The 27,519-nt window shown below is 37.0% G+C and overlaps 1 protein-coding gene across 4 annotated transcripts; it reads right to left on the bottom strand.

Annotated features, from left to right (window-relative positions):
* Positions 1-22,424, bottom strand: LOC124155541 (stromal membrane-associated protein 1-like). 4 transcript variants are annotated; one of them, XM_046529448.1, is made up of 8 exons: positions 22,225-22,422; positions 21,953-22,086; positions 20,568-21,036; positions 18,079-18,390; positions 17,183-17,388; positions 4,486-4,653; positions 2,009-2,116; positions 1-1,920 (listed from the first exon to the last, which is right to left on the bottom strand). In XM_046529448.1, the coding sequence occupies exons 1-8, from the start codon at positions 22,340-22,342 to the stop codon at positions 1,768-1,770; spliced, it is 1,668 nt and encodes a 555-aa protein (XP_046385404.1). In that variant the 5' UTR covers positions 22,343-22,422; the 3' UTR covers positions 1-1,767. The 4 variants fall into 4 exon arrangements, with proteins under 4 accessions (XP_046385404.1, XP_046385405.1, XP_046385406.1 ...); XM_046529449.1 differs by lacking the exon at positions 2,009-2,116 and having other exon boundaries at positions 22,225-22,424; XM_046529450.1 differs by lacking the exon at positions 4,486-4,653.
* Positions 22,425-27,519: the final 5,095 nt, after the last annotated feature.

The following is a 27,519-nucleotide window of genomic DNA, read 5'->3' as shown; positions in this document are numbered from 1 at the left end:
TTCATTTAAATATGTTTTATTTCATTAAACTGGGAAAATTTTGAATAAAATCAGGACCTTTCTCTCACTCTTTCAGAAATATGACCTGTAAATTGCATATTTAATACTTCCATGTTTTAACTTCAATTTGAAAAAAAGTGAACAATATTAAAACTTGTCACAGACTTTTAAGGAATGGCAAACACTCTTATTCTTTTTACTTTAGCGTAAATCATCTTGGGCAATAATATTTTGAAAAATCACTATTAGAGCCCCCTTTCCAAGATCATTGAAGGGAAATCATGTACAATTGTTGAAATACACAAGTCTTATTTGTAGTTGGCATAAAAAATAATGAAAATATTCAATGGCCTGATTAACAACAGAAATTTTATATTTAAAACCTTCAAAATTTCAGTAATTTTTACAGATACAATAAGTAATATGGATATTTGAATATTTACAAGTAATGAGAATATACAATATCAGCATTGCAGAAAATTGATGGAGGCAAATTATTCATATAAATATAATCACAGGCATACCAAAACATCAAAACAAAAAGAAATTTTTGGGAGTCATTGTTTTGGCTTTCATAATTACACATATTGCACCCACTCAGTCCCATAACTTATCATTCAGTCATGACCACACACCTGACAACATTTACCACACACAAGCACCCATGATCAGACTCAAATGGAAAACATCATTGAACAATTAGTAGTAAATGCCACATCAAATCTAAGCTCTACTTTCTGCAGTTCAACAGTTTGTTTCAAGTGTCCAGGACTTGATAACATTACATCACTTTGGACTTTTTTATGCTTTAAATGACTTTGAAGTCACATGAAGTTTTCAGATTTTCATCATTTTTAATGATATGCCTATTCCATCATTACTAAACATACTTGAGTACACACAGACAAAACTCTACATTTCCTTGAAACATATTTACAATCGTTTTGACATAGCAATAGGAACTCACAAATCAAGGCTCAAACAAAGAAATTTTGGAAATACACGAATACGGTGATCCTTCAATATTTATACCTAATTTTGGTGTTACTGAGTCATGGAAATAAATCCATAAGTTGACAAGATTCTTCACTGTTTCGGATATAATCACTGGCAGTTTCTGTAAGAATTGAAAACAATGTCCCTCTCATATAAAAAAATTTACTTCATTCTGGCTGCTGTTGCTGAAATTTTTTTATGTACAAATCTATTAAAAATACATATTGCTTTTGCCAGTTCCATTTTGAATAGGAAAAACATCCTTCTATTATAAATTTATGCAAACTTATTTTTATCTTTTCAAATGCTAAAATGCACATGCAAATGAATCTTTACAGCAACATATTCATTACCACCATTTTTGAGGCCCCTAATTATGAGAATTGATCAAATAAAGATTTCATGACACAATGCAAGTAGACAGAATAATAAATTAAATTAATAAGTCCCACAAACCAAAGCATACAACTCCAGCCACTTCAAATGTCTCCCACACTAAGCCAAGCCTAAAGCGTGAGTTATGGAGAATTTAACATAAAATAAACATCTAATGAAATTCTACACAACATGATAAAAATTCTCCAAAATTCTTTGCACTCTCAAGAGTATTTCTCACTGAAAACATTTCAAAAGCAGAGTTGAATCATGGAATGAGACATGAATATATTCATTAAAATTTCCAACCATCTATCACATGTGGACCCAATAAATTTTCACGAAATGCTTTCCTAACCTAGTGCACTCTTCTTGAAAATAACATGGATACGCTATTCACTGCCATAAATTGGTGGAAAGAGTTTGGCCACTTGGAGCTACTTGTGAAGTGAAAGTCATTGCACTGGGATTCATCCCAGGCATCCCCATAGTCATCCCAGGAGCCATTCCACCGCCAGCTAAACTCATTTGAGCCATTTGCTGGGAGAGCTGCAAACAAAATGGAAACTTATTCATTACCAATCCCCATTACTCAATAACAGCAAAGGACATCCCAAAGTACAAAAAAACAGCATACCCCTGGCGAGCTTTTTACAGCACTTGTGCTTGATGAATCGAAATCAAGAATGAGATCCTGAGAAGGAGGTGCAGCAGTATCTGTGGCTCTGCCATTCTGGCCATGCACCTACGGTAAATCATGCACACAAAATGGAATGCAAAACAACAGCCATTGGTAAATTTAATGATCTACATGATGGTAAGTATCTATGTATGTACATACTACAATACTCACAAACCAGTCATTACTGAGTAACCTTTGCTTTGGAATAATTCATGCAGCATTACCTACTTCATCTAACAAATTATGGATTGTTAATATCACTTCAGGTTTGATAGAACTTAGGATTGCCAGATATTAAAATAAAATTAAATAAAAAACAGTAAAATAAAACAAACACAACAACTACATTGCACTTAAAATAAATTAGTTTAAACCAGAAATTTACTATGCAGCAGAAAACCTAATATCACACTATAAGACAAGAGGGTAGCCTATCAAAGAAATATGAAGGTAAAATAATGAATGGCTCTCATAATAAGTATTCAAGAAAAATTCCTGACTGACTGAGTAATCAGAGCAGGAATCCAGGCAAGGATTGATGTTCATTGTCCAAAGTGAACTAAATTATACAAAATGTGCAGAATTGAACTTTGTTATCTCTAACATTTCTACTTCTTGTTGAATTGAATTCTTACTAACCATAAAATAGGTTCTATTACAATGAAATGAAAATACCTGTGAGGAGGAAAACAAAGCTCGGAATGTTGAGTTAATGGGCATTCATTCAACATTAAATTTTTTCTTAGAAAAATCATTTAAAATTTTTAAGCCATTATATCAATGCAGATTTAAAAAAAGTAAAATAAAACCATCTATATTTATGCATATCAAGGAGGTTGTAAATATCTGGAGGTGCTGTTTCCCAGTTCTTAGCATGGTGAAAGTTAACCATCTTGTTAGATTGAAAATTTTTGGACTTAGTCTCAAACTGATATTTTGAGGTGGGTAAGTTATGTTCTGAAAATGAACTGCATTAAGTGAAAAATGATACCATAATCATTAGTACCACACTTTCCTATCATTTGCATTACTTCTATTAATGTATAAACTCTGCATCTGTTAGTGACTTTACTGGTAATCCTTGAAAATTAATCCTTTATATCCTTGAAAATATACTTTATTACTGTAATTGTTAATTTCCGTAGGCTATTATAAAATTAAATACCAGTACAAGTGCGGGTAAATGACTACTAGTTTACTCTTGTAAAATTTTATTTTCAGCTGAGCTGGTTGTAGAACATAACCGTGATGATTAGTGGTGAAACATTTTTCCCTGGGAAAAGATGTTTGAGTCATAACTTTGCGAAACCTACCTATGAAGTTAGAAAAAAAGGCTAAAATGGTGCATTCCATAGTTTATTTTAATGTATGACTGAGTTATGACCAAAAATTTCACCAAATAGTAAGCATTGACCCTTCTGGGATGGTCAATGTTTTAGTCAAAGTGGGCGTGGCTTGTCCTACCAAAGCACCCCCATTCTGGCCACACTTCACTCCACGCTCGGAACCAGTGGTGCCCCCTCCAGATATTTACAACCTCCTTGATGCATATGCTGTGTTGTCCAAGCAAGTATGGTGCCTACTTTGCATTTGACAATTGCAGGGGAAAGAATATTTTTTCACGAGGATTTACTCATTCATTTCCCATTTTACTGACTGCAATAAGTTAATAACTACAAAAATTTCTCCAAAGGTGAAATACTTTACTTTAAATTATGAATAAGTAATTAAAACACTTGCATTAGGCATTTACCTGTAACTTTTAATACATTGTTAGAAACTATGAATTCGGCTATTCTTCAAAGTTAGTAAAATCGCTGCATTAGTTACTGCATTAATTACAATAATATTACCGAACCAAAAAAATATTACACTTAAGCATTCCAAAAATACAAATGAAGAAATTTAATCCCATCAGCTACATTTTGTTTTACTTGAGACTTAATCATATTCTTAAGGAACAATAGAAAATATAATTAAGACTTAAATGTGTCCATTTTGTGAGATTGCTGCACTACAGCCTTGGCAACCTTCAAAATAAGTCATCAACCTTTTTAATCTCTTAGTTTTCATATTAAAATTGAATTTTAAATTTGGAAGCATACTATCTGGTAACTACAGAAACTCAAAATTTTTAAATTGAATTGCAAGGTGTCTCCCACTTGTTACACGAGGGACTTTCACGCTGTAGCCCAGAATGAGGCTTCTAAAACTAGCTTACCTCATAGAAAGAATACAAAACAGCCCACACAAAATTTTACAAATCATCAAGTACTTAAAATGCTCCAATTGAGATCTCAAAACAAATAACTTCTGATGAATTCAACTTGGAATTATATGAATACTATGAGCATTAAAACACTATTAGCAAGGAATATATTATAAAAATTAAAGAGCACTACTTAAGAGGTTGCTTCTACATTATAATTTACCTGTCCTAGAGCGGGTGATGCACTTCCAGCAAAATTAGAACCAGGAGGTATGAAGGGAGGGCAAATAGCCAGGAAAGGATTTGATGGAATCCCCACAGCAGGCTGAGCAGCACCCATTGGATGCTGTTGTCCCTGGGCCAAGGTGGGGACACCCACAAACATACCATTCTGATGAAAGACAGGCAAAATAAAATGGCTACTCCTCCAAATTTTTACCCTAAAGCTTAATATGAAACTAAATTAGGCTCACATAATTTACCTACAAAGAAACGGCATTAAAAAAGTCACTAAGCATGACCCATTTTGTCTACCTTAGTGACCTACATTAATGTCTAGCCCTAAATTGGAATATGATCCTAGGGGTAAAAGTTTCATATAAAAAATACATAAATTTCCATCACTAAACTAAATATGTATCAACAAACAGATAATTAACAATGAAAGCTAAGCAACTGTACCCCAATAAAATCACAGTATTACACTTCACAGTCTATGATATTAATGCCACTTCATCATCTTGAGTTATTTAATTTATTACATTGTGATGGCTTGGATATTCTTCTAAATTTGAAAATGACCCTGAATACGCTTGAATACACATGATGATGCATGGTCTTTATTTGAAATGAATTCAGAGTTTTTGTAGGATTTACAGGTATATCAAAACCCAGATAATATAAGAAATTAAATTCCAAAACATTCGCATTCGATAATATTATTTTTCCATCAAATTACATTGAAACTCGAGATAACTGAAATGACAGTTGTTCTACAATCACGGAGAAATCCATCTCCTGTAATTTCCATCAGAACCATGTTTATTTTCTGGTCCAGACAACTTTGTTACACAAGTAATTCACAGCTGGACAGCAAGGAGGCCACAAAATCATATAAGTAACATCTTTCTTTAAACTAAATTTTTAGTAGGCGTTTCATAAATAAATGAAAACAATAAGAACAACACACGGACAAAAGTTTTCACTGCTTTCTTTAAGTTTTCCCTTTTCATTATATAAATACAAAGAACTGCTTTACTATACTATCAGCTGGAAACTTCAGTAAGATTGACTGTATTTGATGGCAAATGATTTATTTTCTGAGGAATTACACTGATCTGCCAAAAAAAAAGTTCAAAAAATGCCTGGCTACAATTTAGGGTGTTTCTGGCTAATTTTGGGTCGCTGAATCCGAAAATGACCTCCGTTTTTTTCTATCACCCTCCATTTTTACGAGCAACCCCTAAATTGGGGAAAACAACCCCTTATCTAAACTTATTACTTTTCAAGGGACTTCTACTATTGTCATCTGCTTCTGATTGAAAAACTGACGTTTTAAGGCTATCAGGATCACGAGAGAGACAAACTTAAGTGGGGTTGAAAAGATTAAGGGGTGAAAATTGAAAAAAAAAAACTTATGGCTAGGCAGTAGTTATGTTATCTTATAAATAAGTTATGTTTTATGAAAAATAAAAAAGAAGAAACTTGTATTTCCTTGTCCTAATCAGTGTGTCAATGTTGTGAAGGAGGTATAACACTGCTGCAATGTGGATGTTTCCAGACAGACAAAATGTAAAATTATATGCATAAGTAAAAGAAAAAAATTATGCATGCATATACATATTGAATTATAGTCATTTCAATATACAACTATCTCTACCGATGCCATTTATAATACCATCACTTTTAATTTTCAGTTTATTGCCAATTAGACCAGTGGAACAAAGTAAATGATTTTTGTAATAACTACAAATAGTAAATTTCTTTAAACTAAGAATATCCTTGAATCCTGGAAAAGATTACAATTTCTAAAACTCAGATTCTAAAACTCTAGGAAATTTTTTTCAATAACATGAATATTTCAAATTCCAAGAAAAAACTGACAACTGTTTGCATATCATAGCTCAAAACAGTCGAATAGAAGTTTTACTTGTATCCTCCAAAAGTGGTGTGAAAAAAATGCCTATTGAAATTAAATGGAACTTGGAGCGACTGAATCCTCATTACTTATGCTATGGGTACCATTTTATCAATTGCTGCACTTCAAAGAAAGATATTTGATTTTTTAAATAATTTTATACTTATTTGGAAATATAGATTTTGAGTCAAGAAAACATTAATTTATGAGTAGGGACATGCAAAAGTCGCAAATGCGATAACGCGACTTTTAACGCGAATTCCGGGATTTTCCCGCGAAATACGCGATTTCCGGGGTTTTCCCGCGAATACGCGAATTTCGAGTTAATTGCGATTTTCTCCAATTCATGGGCGATTTTCACTAACTCAGACGCGATTTTCACCATTTTTTTCTTCTGCTCATGCTCCTCCCACGAAATTGTTTTTCGAGGCCTACATTTAAGCCGTAATATTTTCCCTGCATTGGCCGCTTTTCGACGCGACGAATTTCCATGGGCCGCCGTTCACGGCACAGCACCGTGAGATGTCTCGTTTGAAAGTGGCCTGAATTTCACGGAACCGTGCCGTGTACGGCGGCCGGCGAAAAGTCGCCGCGTTCGAAAGCAGCCTCAAGATAGCACGATGTGTATTTCACGCCATAAACGGCGCACCGCCGGGCTGGATTGAACCTTGCCTTGCTGACCGTCAACAACGCCGTGCCGTCAACTGCGCGATTCGACTCGCTTGAAGACATGCATTGAGACCAATGGTTATTTGAAAGCACAGTGCCGTGCCGTTGACGACGGCCGGAGCAAAGCAAAAGCCTGAAAGCGGCAAAAAGTGGCTGTGCGCCGTCTATTCCGTGAAATACACGCGGAGCAACATTGTGGCAGCTTTAAGCCAAAACGACTTATCGCCGGCCGCCGTTCCCGGCACAGCGCCGTAAAATTCAGGCCACTTTCCGACAAGGCGACTCTCTGGATTTCACGGCGCTGTGGCGGGAACGGCGGCCGGCGGCCGCGGAAATTAGTCGCGTCGGCGAGCGGCCAATGCCGTGAAAAAATTACGGCTTAAATATACGCCTCGAAAAACAATTTCATGCAGAGTAGAAGGAAAAAAATTATGAAATTCGCGTCTGAGTTGGTGAAAATCGCCCATGAATTGGAGAAAATTCATGATTTCCACAAAGAAACACACTCGAGGAAATAAGGCGACTTGTTTGTCCGGAGGATGTCTAAACCGCATTCTACAAAGTCGCCAAAATGCCATGGGAATCTGATGGTTGACTTAATAAAATTACTGGAGGGTTCAAACTATCCAAATACTCACATTCTATAAAGAGATAACCCTTTCGCTGCTAATGACGAAAATATGCGGCAGGACGTTTCTTGACCCGGGAGACGAAAGGCGAAATTTTTCGTCTGAGATTTTCCTACGCAGGCCTAATGCCGAAAATACGTTTCCTTGCTCTCCTCCTTTTATGACATTCGTGGGTTCGCAAAGTCTTAGTTTCGGGACCCAACACAGGCCAACACCATGGACTGGCAAAATCTGTAACTCCCGAAATCCGGAAGCATGAACCTAGACCCTCGTCTCTTATTATTATTACCCCTCTTTGCAGCAAGGGACCGCAATCATACAATTGTTCATTCAGTTAGTTTGCGAAATAAATACATGGTTCTTTCTCAAAAAATATAAACGAAGAATTGAATTCTTTGTCTTTTGGCAGAGTTTACAATTTTTAAACGAAATTCTACCATAAATATTAACTTATATCTCGATTTCAGTATAAAATCAACATGGAAATTGTTAATGCATTAAATTCGTTAATGCTGACGGTAGAGCTTCATTCAAAATTCTCAGAATAAATCGAGGAATTCAATTGGAAGTCTGCAATTTATGTGCAAGCAACAATCATCCATATAGCTAATTCACATAAACAAAGCATGAGTTGACAGCGAACCAATGCCGCTGGTAGGGCTGTAAACCACGAAAGGAGGGAGACCAATTACCCTCAGAGTCCAAGATAATGCAAAATGCCCACTAGGAAGGATCAGAAAAGGTTGGTGTTGAGAGTGTTTGATTATCTGCAAGACCTTTCTTAACAGATGTCCAACATAAATGCTCCATACAGAGGGGACCAAAGAGTCTCATGGAGCGCAGTCCCACATTCATGATAAGGAGAGAACTCCACCATTTTGAAAGAGTTAAGGAAGTTAAAAATGAGCCTCAAGAAAATTCATAAGAGTACTTTTTTAGATAAAACCACTTATTAAATCTGCAAAACATGAAAACCTCTAAAGCAGCTGCTGTAAAGTCAATTCCTATGCAGATGGCTGAAAAAGCATCAACCAAACTTAGTTCTCTTATGGTAGAAGACCTAAGCAGAAAAATAGGTATTTCAAAAGATCTCAGTTTTTGATCCCCAAGAAGTTCCGTCTACAGACATGAACCCTGACTTAAAAACAAAAAAATTCATGGCCCGGAATCAATGGAGACAGAGAATTTGATGTTGGGGTTGGGAGGATTACAGAAATTACTACAAAAGCAAAATTCCCGGGGTTCAGCGGATGTAATTAAAGCAATCCAGGAGCTAAAATGTCTGAGACATCGTTTGCATCTAAGTGCCTATAAGCAATTTGGATCCCTTCTGCAAACATGGACTGAGAAAGATTTCTTTCCTGCTATAGCACTGTGTTAACAGATAAGAGAACAAATGTAAAAGATGACAACTTGATCACAATAGCAATATTTCATTTGAAATTACAGACATTTAAAAGTAATTTCTCTCTATGTAAGCTAGATATATGTATACGCGAAGGATAAATATGTAAAATAGGTTAATTCAGTCAATACTCCATGTATATTATTGCTTTAATTATTCCCGATCAATAATATCCTAAATTTAGGGCAATGGGTGGGCCACTGGAAGGATGGCTCTCAATCAACATAAATTATTTTGCCATTAAAATAACACCGATTTCAGGGCAAAATAACATCGCTTTTGTAGAAAAATAACACCACTTTTGGCTATAAAATAACCCCACCTTTTGCATGTCCCTATTTATGAGTCACAACAGGCCTGCGTTGGACCCAAAGGGAAAAGTCCCTCAATTCCCATATCCACCCCTGCTTTCAATTTTTCTCGTTTATCTGTATGTATTCTTTAGTAGAAGAAGATGATGGGTTTCTGCGTTAACTTGGATTATCAACAATAATTTTGCAAATTAAATCTCATAAAATGATATGAAATTTATCTTGTTTTCAAACACCAAGCATCTGTGGGAATGTTATGCACAATAAGAAGCAACAGGATTACAGATCTAGCTTCATCCAGGATATCTATGATGTGCCAAAAGGTTGCACAGTGGCAGAAATCATATTCAAGACACTGCATCACACAGTCACATTGCATGAAATTGCCTGAGTAGAGGGATGTGGCACTGTGACTATGTAGGGCTCTCTGCCTTCCCTCCATCCACAATGCTTGAAAACCAGAAATATAAGAGTTTTCAAGATGGCAACTAGGGAGTGATCACTCTATCAGGTGTCACACAACAACATGTGGCTCATGGATACAAGCTCTGCTTAATTTTATCTCTTTTGTTTGTTAATAAAAGCCTTTCTGACAATACTCTGCCATTTACTTGCAATAACGAGGTTCTTGCTGAATGCTGTACACACACTTACAGGATTTTTATGTACCTACAGAATCTAATTTCACTCAGTTTCTATTATCAAACAGCAAAAAAAAAAAAAAATGGAAAATGGACTAAAAAGTTTCATTATCTTTTTCAAATTTCTATACACCTTTCTTTCTGGCAACAATCTTGCCACAGTCGAAAGATTTGCGTTCCTATTACCCCTAGTTCTGCACTGGCGGAATATATATTCTTAATTATTCCCGGTAGGGCCACCCATGCCAGATAGGTCAAAGGGTAGGAGCCAGGCTAAAGGTAGTCCACGTGGTGGAGTCAAATAAAAAACACAGTTGGAATGGAAGCGAGAAAATCTACCAACTATTTCATCACTGAGAACATGGGAGACAAATGAAACAAAGTGGACACGGGAGACTCACTGGAAAAGACAGTGTGGGAAAAAGAAAAGTTTCAGAAGGATAGATGCATTGTACGCCAAGTTAAGTTGCTATTGGACGGCAAAAAGAGGGCAGGCTAAGGCAAAAATTAAGGCTAAAGATGCAAGGATACTACCCGAGTGAGGCAAGGTTCAGTGTATTTGGAAAGAAAACATAGAGGAATTATATGACAGCCGGAACAGGCCAGAAAGATTGAATTTAAAAGAGGAAAGAGTAGCGGAGGAAGGCCAGGCATCTTAAACATGAAAATCGAGAGTGCCCTTCCTAATATGAAGGCTAGGAAAGCTGTGGGTGTGGACAATATACTGTGTGAGTTTCTAATGGATGAGGAGGATGATGGTGATGAGAGGGAGGAATGGTAAGAGAAGGCTATTTGAACTACATAGTACACAGGATCTGAGGATATGATATGATCAGGATATGAGGAGGAATGTTGGGCGGAGGATTTTGTGAAAACAGTACCAATTTCACCACTGAAAAAGAAGAAAGCTGTGAAACGTGAATATTTTAGAACTATTAGCCTAATTTTGCACGCGGCAAAAGTGGTACTGAGGATATTGAACAGATGAATAGAGGTGAGGGCAAACGAGTATTTGAGCAAAGATCAGTTAGATTTCAAATAAGGTAAGTCAACTTGAGATGTTATAGCCATAATGAGATCCCTAGAGGAGAGGAACCTAGAATATAACCTAGACATGTATGCCTGCTGCATGGATTTTGAAAAAGCATTTGAAAGAGTGGACTGGGTGAAGTTAATGGATGTTCTCTAGAAAATAGGAGTGAATTGGAGGAATTGGTGACTCATTTGTAATCTGTAAATGGTTAAGAATGCACAAGTGAGGGTAGTGGAAGGAGAATCTTTGTGGGTAAGCATTGACAGAGAAGTGAGGTTAGGCTGTCCACTATTGCCGTTGCTTTTTAATATGTACCCTGAGGAGGTGGTATGAGAGGAGTGGGATGAGTTGGAAGCTGGAGCAAAAGTGAGGGAATGATGTTTAAATCATTGAGGTTCATGGATGATCAGGCATTCATTAGCCAGTCAGCAGGAGAGCTGCAGGCTCTGGTGGACGGGTTAGACAAAAATTGCGAGTAGTATGATTGATTATTGAGGATATGTAGATTAATCTCAAGAAGACCAAGGTTATGCAGTTTTATAAAGCATAGTGAGCTAAGAGTGTAAGACTCAAGGTAAAAGTAGGCAGGGAAAATCATGAGCAGGTATAGCACTTCAACTGTTAGGTCAGCACTTTCGGAAAATGGATACATTAGTAGGGATATCAGGAAGGGAATTGCATTAGCAAAGAAGGCATTCATGAACAGGAAGGATCTTATGAGGGGATCGTTACATAAGAGTTTAAAGAAAAGGCTAGAGAAGAGTCTGACCTGGATTGTAGCACTTTATGGAGTGGAAATATGGACACCTAAGAAGGATGACGAGAGAAGACTGGAGGTGTTCGAGATGTGGGTCTGGAGAAGAATGGAGAAGGTGAAGTGGACGAAAAGGAGGAGGAAGGACTGAGCGCTGGAGGTGAAGGTGGGCAAGGAGAAGCAGCTTGTAGATGAGATACGGAGGAGACAGAAGGTGAGAATGTAGAGTGTGTTGAGTGGGAAGGGGATGTTGAAAACAGTGCTACCAAATAGAACGTCAGGTAAACGATGGAGAGGATTAAGAGAGTTGGATTTTAAAATAAAGTGAACCTGAGTAGTCCTTATTGTGAATTAAAGAGGGAATTCCATGATGGCAATGCAGAATACCAGAATATGTACTTCAAAATTACTCCATGGAAACCTACCTTAATTGGTACAATACTTGGATAATAATCAACATATAGCTAGATAACAATATCAGTACAAGGGCACTTGGCCCAGTTAATATTGGAAACAAAGGTGGGATAAATGCAATAACTTGCTTGGATGAACCAGCTGGTTGGAATTAACTGATTAGGCAGTTTCTTCTCAAGAAATCAATTATTTCTTTTCTTTTGGAGTACAATTGCACAAGGACCTCTAAGACCCTAGTCAAACCTGACATAATTTTGGCATGGACAGATTTCAGTTGAGTTATGGCTGTGCTCCAGTTAGGTGTAACTCTTTTTCCTACAGCTATAAGAAAAGCTTCAACTGAAAGACTTACCATTTTCCCACAATAGAGGAATCCCTGAGTTGAAGGGTTTCAGTTGATGCATTGGAACTGTTCCATTTTAATAATACATATTGTAATAATAAGTCTATAATCCCCATTAGTGGTGAAGAGATATCCACACAGACCAAGACTTCCCTCTCAATTTCATTGTTGAAGTCTCTTAGAGCTCTTTAATTTTAATTGAACAACGATGTAAAATTCTTAAATTTATACTGTAGTTAAAATTGATAGCTATATAAATAAAGCCGAAATTTGACCAACATTTCAAACATGAACTGTTAAAATCTAGTTACTTTGTTTTTACATCAAGTACTACTGCATTGAAGAAAGTTCAGTAACATGCAAGACACAGTAAAAACTATGAGGTAAAATAACCATAATTCAACTGCTAAAAGACAAATTGATATAATATCTGGCAGAAAATGTACTTTACAATAAGCTATAATTTATGCAATCCAAATTATCTAAGACAGGGAGAGAGATACAAAGATACAAGCAAGAGGTTTTGACTGGCAGGAAGAAAGTTTTATAACATCAAAATTATCAAGCAAGAGTACGAACAAAGAAAACCATCCCTAGATTGAAACAAGAATATCCATAGTGTAACATGTTTTTGGGGCATCTAGGTATAATAAAATATTTTTATTATGTTGTACGATACCAAAATTATTATAAAATGTCCTACAGAAAAACAAACGGAAAGAAAATACATATTTTACTACTCATATATAAGAATTAATATGTAAGTATGGATAATAATACCATAAACTCCAATGACTTTTCACTCCATTTAAAGCAAAAAATGAAATTTAAAAAATTTTCATGCACCTATTTAAATGCATGTCGGATAAACATAATGCATAATACATAACATAAAAATTATACCCAATTTATGCAGTTGATGTCTCATACAATCAATGCTGGAAAATTATCTTGTGCATGATTTATTATTTTACACCTTTAGGTGATGCAGAATGGCTTATAAGGCAAATGTGAAAATCGACAGTTTGCTATAGAGAGCCAAATTTGATAAAACAACTCCATAGGATTCTAATTTTTTCAAAAGGAGCCAATGTAAATAGAGAAATAGATCCACTTAGTAACTTTCTCAAGATTATGACAGAAAACAGGTTGATACAAAGTAAAAGTTAAAACTTATTAGAAACTAAAGAACTTACTTACTAGAAAATTTTCAATTCAAAGTCACATGACTGTCAACATGCATGATCATGATCAATAAGACATTAACCCATTATTCCCCAGACTGCATATAGGGCTTTTACCTTAGGTTATTTCGTATTTTACGGTTTATTTTGGCCAAATTAAGATTAATTTTCAGAAAAAAATATTATATTCATCATATTATATGATTTACATAATGTTGCGTTTACGCAATGCTGGGAAAACCCTGGTAAATAAAAACAAAAAATAACTTTTTAAAACTTAGGTTGCGTATTTTATTTTTCATCGTCTTTTCTGATGTAATGTTCAATAATATTCAGCGTGGAATTAAACGTAGCACTTTTCACAACATAACTTATCTTTGATTTGCACACTCAACATCTTTGCCGGGAGTTATAAGTATGCTTGCGGATGAAATGCCCAATTCTCCCTTCACGGGCATCTCTTGGTATGTCATTTTTCCTAAGGTGTCCCGCCAGCGGGCACCGATTTTTATGACAAGTCAGCATATTCATCAGCATTGTATTGGAAACGATTACTTGCCTCAGTAAAATTTTACGATCTCAGACCAAAATTCTAACAAAGGAATTGCTTTGCCCGTGACTTTGGCGTAAAATCACCACGGAATCAACTTTAGACTATCAACCCCTTTTCGGAATAGAGGTTTTTTGCCCTAAATCTGGATATGGTAACATGCAACATAATTATCGAGTAAATCTACCCCTCCCATTCCCTGATTGTAATCGTTGATGATATTTCGATTTTTCTCGCGAATCTTCGTGAACACCTTTCACGAAATAACACTTTCAAGTTCTGCCTCTCCATATGGCAAATATTGATAAAAATAGCCTGTAGAAGAGACCAGACACTACAATGTATAACCTACTCTGAATTGTTCCCAACGAATAACATTTTAGCTGTGTGCCACCTGAAATATGGAACCATTTGTTAGGAAAATTCCTAACTGAATGGAATTTTCGTTTAGTCTGTTGAGAACAGATCCGACTTCCAAAAATTTATCACTTTGTGTAGTTGAGAATTATCGGAGAGCTGTCTATATTTTTTTAGGTAATTCATCAAACCGAATCCGCGTCATACATTGCCTCACAATTGCGACAGACATCTCCTCTTAGCTTGTCCAGTACAACTTAGTGCGCAGTAATATATGATACCCCGACAACATTAGGATTCCAATTATATTTTTAAAATCTCTTTCTTACTACCTTACTCTGAGTAAATGCATGGTTATTTATCTCCTCATCGTACATAGTTATTTGAGTATCGTTGCGTAAACGCAACATTATTTACAACAACCATATTTATGCCAGTAACGACGGAAGTTTGTGACAAATATAAACATGATGAATAAAGAAACTTCGAACTAAGAGAAAACATTACCTATAGTAAGATTACTCAATAAAACTTTGTAAAAAATGATTTACAATATGTAGTACTTCAACTCTTCGAAAATAGGCAACTTTCGAAGTAAAATAAAAATTATTATTTTGATGAAAATTTTTCCAAAAATAACTGAATAAGAACAAAAGGTATTTCAGGAATTCAGAAAACCAGAGAAAAAAATATCCTGACGCAAAGGTTTTTTCTAATAATTACGATTCTATAATGTTGCGTTTACGCAACGCTGGGGATTAATGGGTTAACAGTAAAGTAGGTAAATATTTCAAAGCTTCTATTAGTTAAGTACACTACTGTTCAAAAACATCAACACTCTGGATCCAAAGCAAAAGTCTTGAGTTGATGCTGACGTGACAATGTAGCTGAAGCCTGCCCCCTTTGAGACCATAAATACTTGCACACTTACTGATTAACGAAGGCCCCAGGTAAGAAGACAAAGGACTTGGGAAAGGCAGATCTGTAACAGTATGGAGCCTCTGAGGGAAGGTAATTTACTGCATTTCCCAAGTTCAGAAGCAAATGTGAGATTCTCCAGAGATGCAAAATTCTCCAGTCCAAGAACTCTCTTAACATACAATGATTTATATGCTGAGAAAAACTAATGCATATTATGGGAGGCAGTTTATATAGCCAATTCTTTTTCATTCAATGAGTATTCCCAGGTTATTAGCAGTTAGAGTCAGTGGTCGCCTGTCATGACGATTTGTAATATATCCGGTCAGAGATTTATGGCTGTCACTAAATAGCCTTTGGCCCAATTGAACTCCACTCGTCCTATGTCAGATTCCCGGTACACATTCAATTTCTCTTGCTGAATCCTTGATTAACTGCTTGGTAACAGCAACTACGAGTGATAATGATGGAAATATCACAGAAATCATTTTTGAAGGGTTGAATCTTACCACAGCAATGATAGTTCAATGAATCCTTTCCCAGCTTCTCATCCTTACTAATACATATGAAAAAAGGGGGAGTTCCATCTTCATTTCTTTCGAATAGTTCACCACTCTCACACCTCAGACACATTCCATTCCCTTCAAGGATCGCTGATCCATTGGATACCTTCTACCCTCAATCTAACATAACTGCTTTACAAAAAAAAAACCATTGTTAGCCCTGAAATTCTAAATCATAGAGCATGGAGCATTGGGGAAAAGCTTTGTGATTTTTATACAAACAGAGGTTTTAAATCCTGTAGTGTGTGGATCAAACTTTGTGACAACATTTAAAAAAATACTGCTAGGAATGTGATTTTGCTTTGTAAGTTCTTGATGTTGAACATTTCGTAACATTATTTCTCTCACCAGATGTTAACATACTCATTAGTGACAGTAGAGATTACAACACTGCACAACTGTTGTGCGACAAAATGTTTTTTGTAAGAGACAACAGAACCAACTGAAGTGATTTCTAATTATGAGGAAATTGGAATCATGATTGAAAGCAGTAAAAATCTAGAATAGACCCCAGCAATAGTGAAAACCAATTCACTCATACTTGCATGTTGACATTAATATTTTACGGAGTCAATATGTAAATCTATTAACTTTGAATTTTTTTAATTAATTCATATTGACCATCTATAATTCCTGTATGACACTTTCATGCATGAATTAGAAGAATACAAATGTTGAAGAAAATGCTTCTTCTATTATTCTCTAATCATAAGTTTTTGAATGTGTTTTTTATTATTGACATTAAACACAAGTAACCTTTCCAATCTTTCCTTATCAGTGGACAAATTATAAGTGATAAAAAAGATTATCAACATAAAATTCTTTAATTATATATTTGAATGGATAAAATAAATATGAATTTGATCAAATTAATTGATTGTTAAAAATTTAAGGATATAACAAGACGGCCGTTCAGTGATTGTAGTCTTACACCTCATTTGTGTTCTTATCTTCCACCAATTACCACACTTAACTAAGGAATTTTTTTCATAATTATTAGACAATGTGTTACCTGAATCATCCCAGGTGATCCACCGGGCAGCCCAGACACACCACGACCAACAGTTTGCACGGGCATGGCTGACTGAACTCCCATCATCCCATTTGGCATCATGCCGTAACCAGCGACCGGGATGCCAGAACCCTGAAACACTTGTTGAGAAGGTTGCTGCTGCGGGAACATCCCCCTTCCACTTCCCCCAACATCCATCATCATACCTGGAAAAGAGATCAGAGTAGTTCGTTAAAACTGACACCCAGCATCATGACACTATCACAAACAATCCCAAAAGAAATATATTTGATAGATTATTCAATATCCATACGATTTTTCAAATATGTACCAACAAACCTGCAAAACAAATCATAATTATATAGTAACTTTTGAATGCCTTGTTTTATGTAGCACGAAAAAGTGCAGTCTGCTTGAGCTTTGATTATAGAAGGGTGGAAATGGGAATAAGTTAATGGTAGGTGAACAATATTCAAGGAATACATAATTAGTATACTAGATATTAAGGTACTATTTCTCATTTAAGGGATGTTTTGTTCGGAAAATAAGGAGTCATTTTATTCATGATCTATTTATGGACTCAGACTAAGATATATTTTTAAAGGAATTGATAGAATTAGGAACCAAAGTAAGAGTATCCAAATATCAGAAACAGAATCTGCAAATCTAATTCTACCAGTAGATCACTATTGGATAGTAACAGGAAATTGTAGCAATAACCACATACATGACAATTGATTTGTAATCATTGTTTACCCATGATATTGGTTAATGTAAATTAGAGAGTGTCAAATATATTATGCATTAATTCTTTGCAACAAATGAGGTCTGACATTTAACTCACCACAAAAAGTAATAAGGAGAGAGGACTAAATAATACACAAACCCTTGTGTACCTTGCATTGATCCAAAAGCTGGTGCAGGTGTAGCTGAAGCCACACCAGAACCTTGAGAGTACAGGGCCATGATTGAGTCTTTAGTAAGTTGCTTTTTCTCCCCTTGACTTCCTCCAGCTAGGGCTTGATTGAAAAAGCTTTCTTCCTCTGCAGTTCTTTTTCCTGCTTCATTAGCACTAGCATCAGCTTTACTGGCACCAGTGGATACCACAGCTGGAGGAGGTGGAGGGCCACTCAGAAAGCTGCTGAATATATCATCCCCACCAGAACCCAAAGTTCCACTTGAGGCAGCAGTTATAGGAACAGGTGCATCTAAAAATAAGGATTGAAGAAAAACACAAATTAAGACATTTTTTCTCACCAGATAATCCATTAGTTATACTCAAATGATTTGGGTTTACAAAATCGTAGGTTACAGGAGGATGGAAATTCAAATTTTAGTTCACTTGAAAAGGCTCATAATAATGGCACTGCAGCAATCGAAACTACAACACCAAATGTAGCAATTTTAGATTTTACAGGACAGGGAATTTTCTTACATGAATGAATTACAGTAGTCCGTACATCCTAAGCCATGGTTAATATGTGTTGACATTCATTTTCAAATCACAAACAAGCCTATGTACACATTTGCAAAATCAGCTCCATAGATTTAGTACCTGGTTCTATAATACCATGACATCCAACAATTGAATAAGTATGCAGTCATGCATTTATGTACATATTGTAACCGATGCCTCTTGGCTTGGTTCATGGGCATTCAAATTGGCGTTCACGAGGTAGGGAAGGCTAGCGTAATTTTGTGTGTGAGGAGAAGCGTGAACGAACCCAAGTGTGCAGTGTATTTCCTCCCCCCCCTCCCACGATTCTTCCGCCCATTTCTCGAGAGTGGAATTTTCCCGGGTGAAGGTGACTAGTGCCAGGTTCATCTTACCCCCCCTTCAAGAAAACAAAAACACCTGCACGCAGCAATCGGAAGGTGATGCAATTTGCCACCCCCACCCTCCACAAACTTTGGCAAAACCCCCCCTATGGACGATTAGGAGAAAACCTGTCACTCAGGGTTTCCCCTCCGACCCCAAACCCAGAAAGTTGACCTAGCGGGGCTATAAAAGCAAGAGTACAGCTGGCTAGAAAATCATTATTCGGCATGGAGATGCAGCCGGAGGCTATGTTGGTCAGCAGACGCGCATCCCTGTAGTCCTATGGAAGAGAGAGAGAAATAAGCGAGGTGTGGAGCTTGACAGAAAGGTGAAGGACGGTGACAGCAAGGAAAGAGGAGACATACGGCAGATTTCCAGCGCGCAAAAAAGAGGAGAGTCATTCCACGAGGCCAGAGTTCAGAGATTCTCTCAGCCCACAGTGAAATTAGACGCAACGACCCTGACCGGAACCAGCCAAGGAAGCCGTCTCTATCTACCACACAGAGAGCTGATAAGTACTCTTGTTACCCTACATTCTGTCCCCCCCCTGAATTCAGAAGATCCCCGAAGAGCCCCATTTTCCCCCATTCAAGACCAGAAGAATCGTGAAAATATTCCCTTGAATTTTTTAAAATTTTTTTTGCCCTCCCCTTTTCCCCGTGTGTGAGTGAATAATTGTAGTATTTAGGACAGAGTGTTTAAATTGATATTGACGTTGTTCATAATTTAACTGTTTCTTTTTTGCATCCACGCCAAGCATTTGTTAAAAGCAGAGTTTTTGCCTAATTGTTCTTATTCAGAGTATTTGTCCTAATTGTCCTGACACGGCTAGTTACTCAAGGGCCCCAGCATTGACGTGGTCAACGGGGCCAAAGAGTTTGGCCCTAGAGCCAAAAAAAGAGAATTAAGCATGGCTGAATGAGATGTTACAGTTAAAATACAAAAACCATAGGGTTAAAATATGAAAACTAAACCATACAGTGAGTAAGATGCCACACCTATCCCTGAGGTTTGATAATTATAATGTTGAGATAGTGAGGAGAAAGATAGATGAGCTGCAACCTCTACAAGGGGGTCTTGCGTGTTCTTTCATTTCACATTTTATTCTAAGCAATTTCCAGGGAAAATGGAAGGTGCTGAAAAAGCCCTGGGTTTCTGGAAGCCATTGGGAGCCTTCAGCTGTGGAGCCGCCAGTATTGACCTCACGATTTTTAAGATTTAAAAAATCTACACTGGTTAAATTTTATGGGAAAAAAATTGACCACCCTTGAAATAGGCCACCCACCACACATGGGGTGACTAAGCTTGAATGTCATCCTTTGCCACTGGCATTAAGTCATAACAATTGAACCTCGGTACTTGAGTGATCTATCATCTAATATAAATTAAGTAGATTCCATGCTTTCACATCTTACAATCACGAGGCATGCTATGAATGATCCATTTTTCTTACACCTAAAATATTGTCAAGATTGTATATAAAAATTTTTATAAGTTAGCACTATTACATAGCTTGACACAAAAATTTCATAAGGGTAATACCCTAAAAACAATTTTCAACATTACCTAGCCCCAAGAGGTCCTCAGTAGCGGAAGATGGCTTTTCTTTAGTTTCAGACACACGGCCAGCCTTAGCACCAGCTGTGCTTCCTTTCTCCGGCTTCGGAATAGGGGTGAGGGCACTCTGCCTTGGCCGTCTTTCAGTTGCACTAGTATTTGCTGCAGGGGATGAAGATGGTGATTGGGTTACATTGCCCGTGGATGATGACGGGGAAGATGATAACTGAGACGATTGGCTCCCTCCCCTCCTCTTAGCCTCCCGCTTCTTTTTTGCCTCTGCCTCCAGTTCTTTATCCCAATCTACCTTAGCAGGAGGTTGAGGAGGCACCCACTCCCGGGCAACATACTTCCGTGCCTCGTACTTGGCTCTAACAAATGCTTCTAAAGATGAATCACTTTGAGGTCGTCGGAAGCCATCAGGTAGATTTGCTTCATACACAGCCCTGGCCCTACTATTGCCCATTTGCTGTAAACACTAAATGAGAAAATAAAATTTAGAAGTCCCTCATGATAAGGAAACATTGATTTACCCAATAAACTATTACAGCGACCAAATGAGAACTATAATTCTCATCTTCATTGAATTAGCAGCTGTAATTTTTGAGTTTAAATGTAAAAATAAGCACCTAAAGAGTATTGTTAATGCTCACACTGAATGCTGTTTAAGATATACATATTTAGTTATGAATCTTGAAAGATAGAATACTAAGTACCAGGAATAATACAAATTTATACTCTAGATTTTATTAATATCTACTCTACCAAGTTATAATCACAATTTGTAACCATAACACCCCCTCCCACCAACTCTATATCATTTATTGGAAATTCATTTCAAGTTTCAAAAAGAATATGTCAGCACCTAACATTGAGCATCAGTCAAAGTGGTTCAGCAATATCAGAATGAAATATATATAACTTCACGGAGCATTAAAATGCCATCGTGCCATCTATGGACATTAAATTGCATCAGTACATAAACTTAATGCTAGGATATTTCTATCGCAACTAGAATTGGCACTATTTAAAGAAAAATTAAAGGCAGTATGATTGACACCGAAAGCCTTTATTATGCATTATAACGAAAATAAATCCCATGAAGGGTAACGGATTTACTTTGAAAATGATATAACAAGCATTTTCCAGGTAGATAGGCTGCGTTTCACTCACAATGTAGACGAGCGATGCTTTCATGGGAAAAACCAACAGCGCCTTTACCAACGATCAATTATTAAAATCACATCGCCCGTCAAGCATCGAATAAAAAGCCATTTAAACAAATACTAATGGCTGTTGAGGCGAATTACTCAAAGCCCAGTTCCCAATAGCGTTATATAACCGCAAGCTTGAACAAACCAAGAAATCAGAAAATAAGAATCAAATTTTCTTACCACAACTTGCTCAGGTGTCCAAGTGTCCAGGTTGACTGACTTAACTTTAGATATATGAACTCCAAGGTTACGGTGTATACCAGCACACCTAATGCATAAAAATACTCCCAAATTCCATGACGCCCATCGAGGACCTAAAGCATATCAATAAAACAGCAACTTTTCAACTCGATAGGTTACAGGGACATTAGAAACTACATAAATAACATGAAATACATGCAGCCAACGAGAAATTTTGACATAAGCAAGAAAATGAGATTACTGTGAATTACCTTTCGCGTCACAATCAACACAGTATTTGTTATCTTCATCTCTAAGCATTTGATTTAGTAGTGTTTGGCATTTTTCTTGAATGGCTTTCTGCTTGTCTCTTTCTGCCTTAGAAGTCATGATTAAATATTTCAGGCCACGGAAGCAGTGATCCTCCCTAATAGGACCGGAAAGCGTCACTGACCACTCGCGTCAAACTTTCCCAAAAAAAAAGCTATCGATAATGCGGGGTACATAACCTAAAAGGAGTTGCACATTTGTGTCAATAGCGTAAGTGAAAATATAGACCGTTTAAAAGATATATCGTTCCAATAATTTATTTAATGGGTTAACTTATGGTATGCATCAATAAAACCCTTATTTGGTGAATTTAAATCACTTTTATGCATGCGGTCAACTTACAAACATATCTTCCCTTAACAGCATTAGGTTTTGGTAGACAGTGGAAATGAAACATTGACATTATTGATGAAAGTCAGTTGCAAATATAATATTCATAATTCGTTTTATTAAATGCATCATTCTATGAATAGGGATGGCAGAAGTCCTCACGCTACACGTATCGGATGTTTTACCTTTTACATGGAAGGAGGACTTCTTCCACTTCTTCTTCTACGGAACATGTTACCTTCATCCTATTCAGCATATGGTTGCAAGTCAGCATGCATACCTGAACCACAATAAGGCTGGTGGGATTTACCTCAATATCCGCCTCCAGAATGCTATTATATATAACTATAGTGACCTGCTCTACACCTACCACTCTCTTACCAAACTTCTCATTTAAAACCAAGGCACCCCTTACTGATTCTTACCCCCACAATTATAGATGTCCTAGGTAGCAAGCCAAAGAACTAAGTTATCCTGAAGAATGTGACTTCAATTTATCGGTAGTTATAAGTGGTGGGATGCTATTACAAAATGGGAATTTCAAATGTTATTTCTCATTACAGGAATTGCATTGCAGAGATTTTGAGCAAACACCAACTATATTATCAGGAACATTTCTTACATGTCATATTTTGTTCTATGAAAACAATTTAACAAAGAAAACAAGAACTTGTTTTGTAGACGACCCTTATTACTCGCTTAACTGTCAAAATCTACTACAGATGTTTCCTCCATAGCCAGAGGAGGGCATGTGCCCTCACCTCCCCTTAAAAAATAGACAAGATTTTTAATATAGCTATCATTATGTTTGTTGTATTTTGTCCACTAAGGAGCCTCAATTATTTAATTTAATGTTAATATCTTTCATATTTTTTATCTATTTTATTTTTTATTTTATTTTCATACCACCGGATACAGCTCTTATTGGCCATTTTACACCGGGGTGTTCAACAAATGTAACAAGTGAATGTACACAAACGACCATGCCCTGGACCGGGGAAACCAACCCAGGCGGGACTCGAACCCGCGACCTCTTGTTTGGCCGGCGAGAAGGTCACCCCGCCGCCACCGAGGCTGGCAATATCAAAATAAAGAGAATATTTTCTACAGTAGGTAATTGTTGTACAGCTGAGGACCTCAAATCCAGAAACCCGGAAAACCAGAAATCCGGAAAGTTTGAAAATTCCTCTGGATAGTGTTTCTACTTGCCACCTTTTGGCACCACTCTCCGAGCTCTGTTCCAGGACAAGTAGGAAGAGACACCATGAACATACACTAACAACCTATAGGCAGGGACAAGTAGGGATATCAAATATTGAGCACAAGAGCCAGAACACATTTATAAATTCATTAATTAACAAAATAAAGAAGCATTTGCACATATTTACTGTCTAAGAAAGGTATCAATAGATATAGCAATGTCTGCTAGCGAATACTATCAACGGAAGCTAATGAGTAGAAGAAAAAGATGTATCTATTGCTCATTCTCATCCAGCATTAAGCACGTGTAGTTTATGCTGCGGAAGCTACGATCGTGAATTGGCGACTTATTCGGCAAGTTTTATGCCACCTTCAAGTAGTGTACTTGATTCCATCTAAGGCGATGAATGTTCTTCCAGGGATTGTTCAACAGACCATCCACACATTCACGTGTAGCTCGGCTCCTCTAACACAGCTGAGAGGATTGAGACTGTATATTTGCTATCCAACGGTTGCATACTTCAGTTGCGAGGTGTACAGTGAATATTTTACAATTTATGACTGACATACAGCAGCATCCACATGTCTGAATGACAAGACGAGCTTTGCTTTGCCAATCAATGGTTGATTGGTGATCGCTATTTGTTGAATGATACATGTTTGGTGCTGGCTTACGAGTGTTGGTTAATTCAAGCATCAGCGGCATTGTCTTGCGCAACGACTGTACATTCTGACATCAAACAGTGAATGACTACAGAAGTAAAAAGAATGCTGAGTCTGCGTTACTTTGCTACATAAGCATTTACGTAGATGTGCCATGAGTGACTGCACGCACACCCTTCACTATGGAAAAATACGAGTGATGAAACAAGTCATCAGCTTCACTCTCCTTGATCATATATGACTTAGAGAAAGGGAGAATTCACCTATCCTACTTTAAATCAAAGAGGAGTTAATAAAAATGGGGAATACCTTTCGAAGTCCACCGTCTAGAGTCATCTATCTTTCTCGTCGCAAGATCATTGTGGGTAGACAGGAGAGCATAGTGAAGCACCGCTAAGTTGCATGCTAAGTGCTTTGCCCACTATGCCCGTAGGTGAGACTACCTTAGTGTAAGAACCTATATTGTTAATATCCCTTTCATGTATAATATCGGAGTTACGGTTTTATTGAATTTTTGACAGGACACTCCAGACCAGTTCTCGTTGTCCAAACAGGGGTTGGGGGGAACAGCATACAGGCGAGGTCGTTCTCATTCTTCTCAGTGGTGACCGCTGGAAGGTTGGCGTGACAGACATTCAGGGCATTCATTGGAGATTAAGGAAGGGAAAGACATGGTAGGATGAGGTCTTGGAGGGAGAGAGAATTTTGATAGTTGAAAAGTGGAGTACATCTCATTCCAAACTGCAGATTATGCCTCAGCACCAACTTCCCCTGGATTTTCAGATCCAGGTAATCTTCAACCATACTTGATATTTAAGGCTGGTTCGGATGGCAAGTTCGGAGAGCAGATTTTGGAGACAGAGTTCCGAGACTTATAGTCTCCGAGCCTTTGAGTTGAAGGCCTTTAAGCGAAAAACCTTAGCGCGAAAAGCCCTTAGCGGGAAAAGTTCAGTGGATAAGTTCACAGGATGTTTGGAGGAATTTCTGGGGGGGTTCCAGAAATTTTGGAGGGGTACACTTGAAAATGCCCCAGGATCCAGAATTTTTATCTTGGAAAGGGGGGGGGAATGGTCTTCTTATATTTGTGTTTGAAAACAACATACAATTACTATGCAAAACATTCTCTTTATTTTAATATGAAAGAAAAAGAAACAAAACGAAGGCAATGATAACCATATTAAATATCTTGTCCATTTTTTTAAGCGTCTGAAGGGGAGGGGCACGTTAAGAGTTAGTTTTCATGAGTTAACTCTAGGATTTCTTACATTGCTTTAAGCGGAAAAATGTCCTAATTTTTCAGGAGTATGATATTTGGGAGGCAGAGAAAATACTTTTAGGATTTTGAGGGGATATCCCACAGAATGGAGTCCCTTCTTCATTTGATGAAGCTATAATTAATTTGCTTCCAGAACATCTGTGCAGAGTGCTACATATGGGCTAGGTTGGATTATCCTACTGAAGGTTCTATGAACAGGACTAGTAATGGCATAAACAACTATTTTTGTTGAGTTGCTTCACCACTCATGGCACACTCCTGAGAGCCACTCGCACTGTGGGACTCTTCAAATCGTTTCTGAGTGAGGGAAGGGGGAAGAGGGGAGTGGAAAAAAGGGAGGGGAAGATGTTGAGGGGGGATTCTGAATGAATATTTAAAATGCAACATCTCCTAGATCACAATTTTAAATACTTATTTCAAATCAATCAAAAATTGCATAATCACAGGTGATATAACTTAGGAACTATTTCTAACGATACATTATATCTTTCATGGAAGATGGGCAATATATTCTGTCTCCTGTGTGCAGAGATGACAAAAATTTTAAAAGTTCTATTGTATCAAAATATCCTATCCGAAACTACATGATCATGTTAACAATTCATAATCCATTAATCTCCATTAATCTCATGTGTTTGCGTTAGAAAAAATTTCAATTTTGTCTCGTATTATTTCCAAAAAATTGCCATCGATGAAAACTTTTACATGAGCATCTTCAACCCTTTTTCTCTCAAAATGCAAGAAAAATACAGGAGAGAGAATTAGGATAACAGTCGTATAAGATTCTTTAGAGCAATACCAAGAAAATGAATGAGGAGAATCTTTCAAGCGATGAGAAAAGCTGAGCAGTGGGCTACCCAGGAAAAGTGCCATGTGCTCCTTTAGACCCACCAAATGTGCGATGAGCCTCACAACGAAAATGTATGCAGAGGGAGTCTTGTACGCTTCAACTCCCACCGCACACGACTCCAACACACAGTGTGCGCGTAGGGAGTCATGAGTGCTGGGAGTCTGACTTTGCCTAGCACATCTCCAGCGGAGAGAATCATGTCCGGAGGAAGCCATGACTCACCAAAAAAGACTCTCTCGCCTCACAGCTCAATCTAAACATTTGAACTGACTCAATCGCATAGTGTCCATTACTAAACAGGGCCAAACTCACTCAGTAGCCAAATCCAAGTGTGTTAATGCAGACTTATTTAATATGCCACTCAACTTGTGGTGTCAGCAAGCTGTGCAACCTTCAGTAAACCATGCTGTAAATTACATTGAGAGTGGAGCACCATGAAATCCCACCAAAAATAGTTTGCCTATGCAGTGAGGAAATGAAGTTTCAAATTTGAATTGAAGCAAGTCCTGTATTCTTTAATTTGATCAAAACACAAATTAATTTTATTCCTTCAACATTGAAAGATTTGAAATGTATGTGATGTGTAGAATGTTTCTTATTTCAAAATGAAAGTCAATCTTTTATATGTATAGTTAATCGTGGCCATTCAAGAACTTGCCTCTTACCACGAACTGCTACTTTTTTAAAACTCAAACTAAGCACAAAATATATTATTTGTTTAGAGCATAATAAGATTTTGAAATATACCTAATATCATTCCACATTAACCTGATTGACTTAAAAATTTATCAAATTCTCTTCATTTTATGATTTTTAACAATAAGATTATGATCCATGTGAAGCTTCTTTTTACAGAGTATTTTTGGTAGATTGGTGGGTAGAAAAACTGGTTTAAATCAAATATGAAAATGGAAAATA

This window comes from Ischnura elegans, chromosome 3 (genome assembly GCF_921293095.1).
Source record: "Ischnura elegans chromosome 3, ioIscEleg1.1, whole genome shotgun sequence".
NCBI classification, from domain to species: domain Eukaryota; kingdom Metazoa; phylum Arthropoda; class Insecta; order Odonata; family Coenagrionidae; genus Ischnura; species Ischnura elegans.
Note: the sequence above shows the minus strand (reverse complement) of the source record. Positions and strands in the feature narration are given on the sequence as shown.

Coding starts and splice junctions, on each gene's coding strand:
- LOC124155541 (XM_046529448.1), bottom strand. CDS start 22,342: ATGACTTCTAAGGCAGAAAGAGACAAGCAGAAAGCCATTCAAGAAAAA. Junction 22,087..22,224: donor TGTTGATTGTGACGCGAAAG/GTAATTCACAGT, acceptor GATATGCTTTAG/GTCCTCGATGGGCGTCATGG. Junction 4,654..17,182: donor GATCACCTGGGATGATTCAG/GTAACACATTGT, acceptor GTCTTTCATCAG/AATGGTATGTTTGTGGGTGT.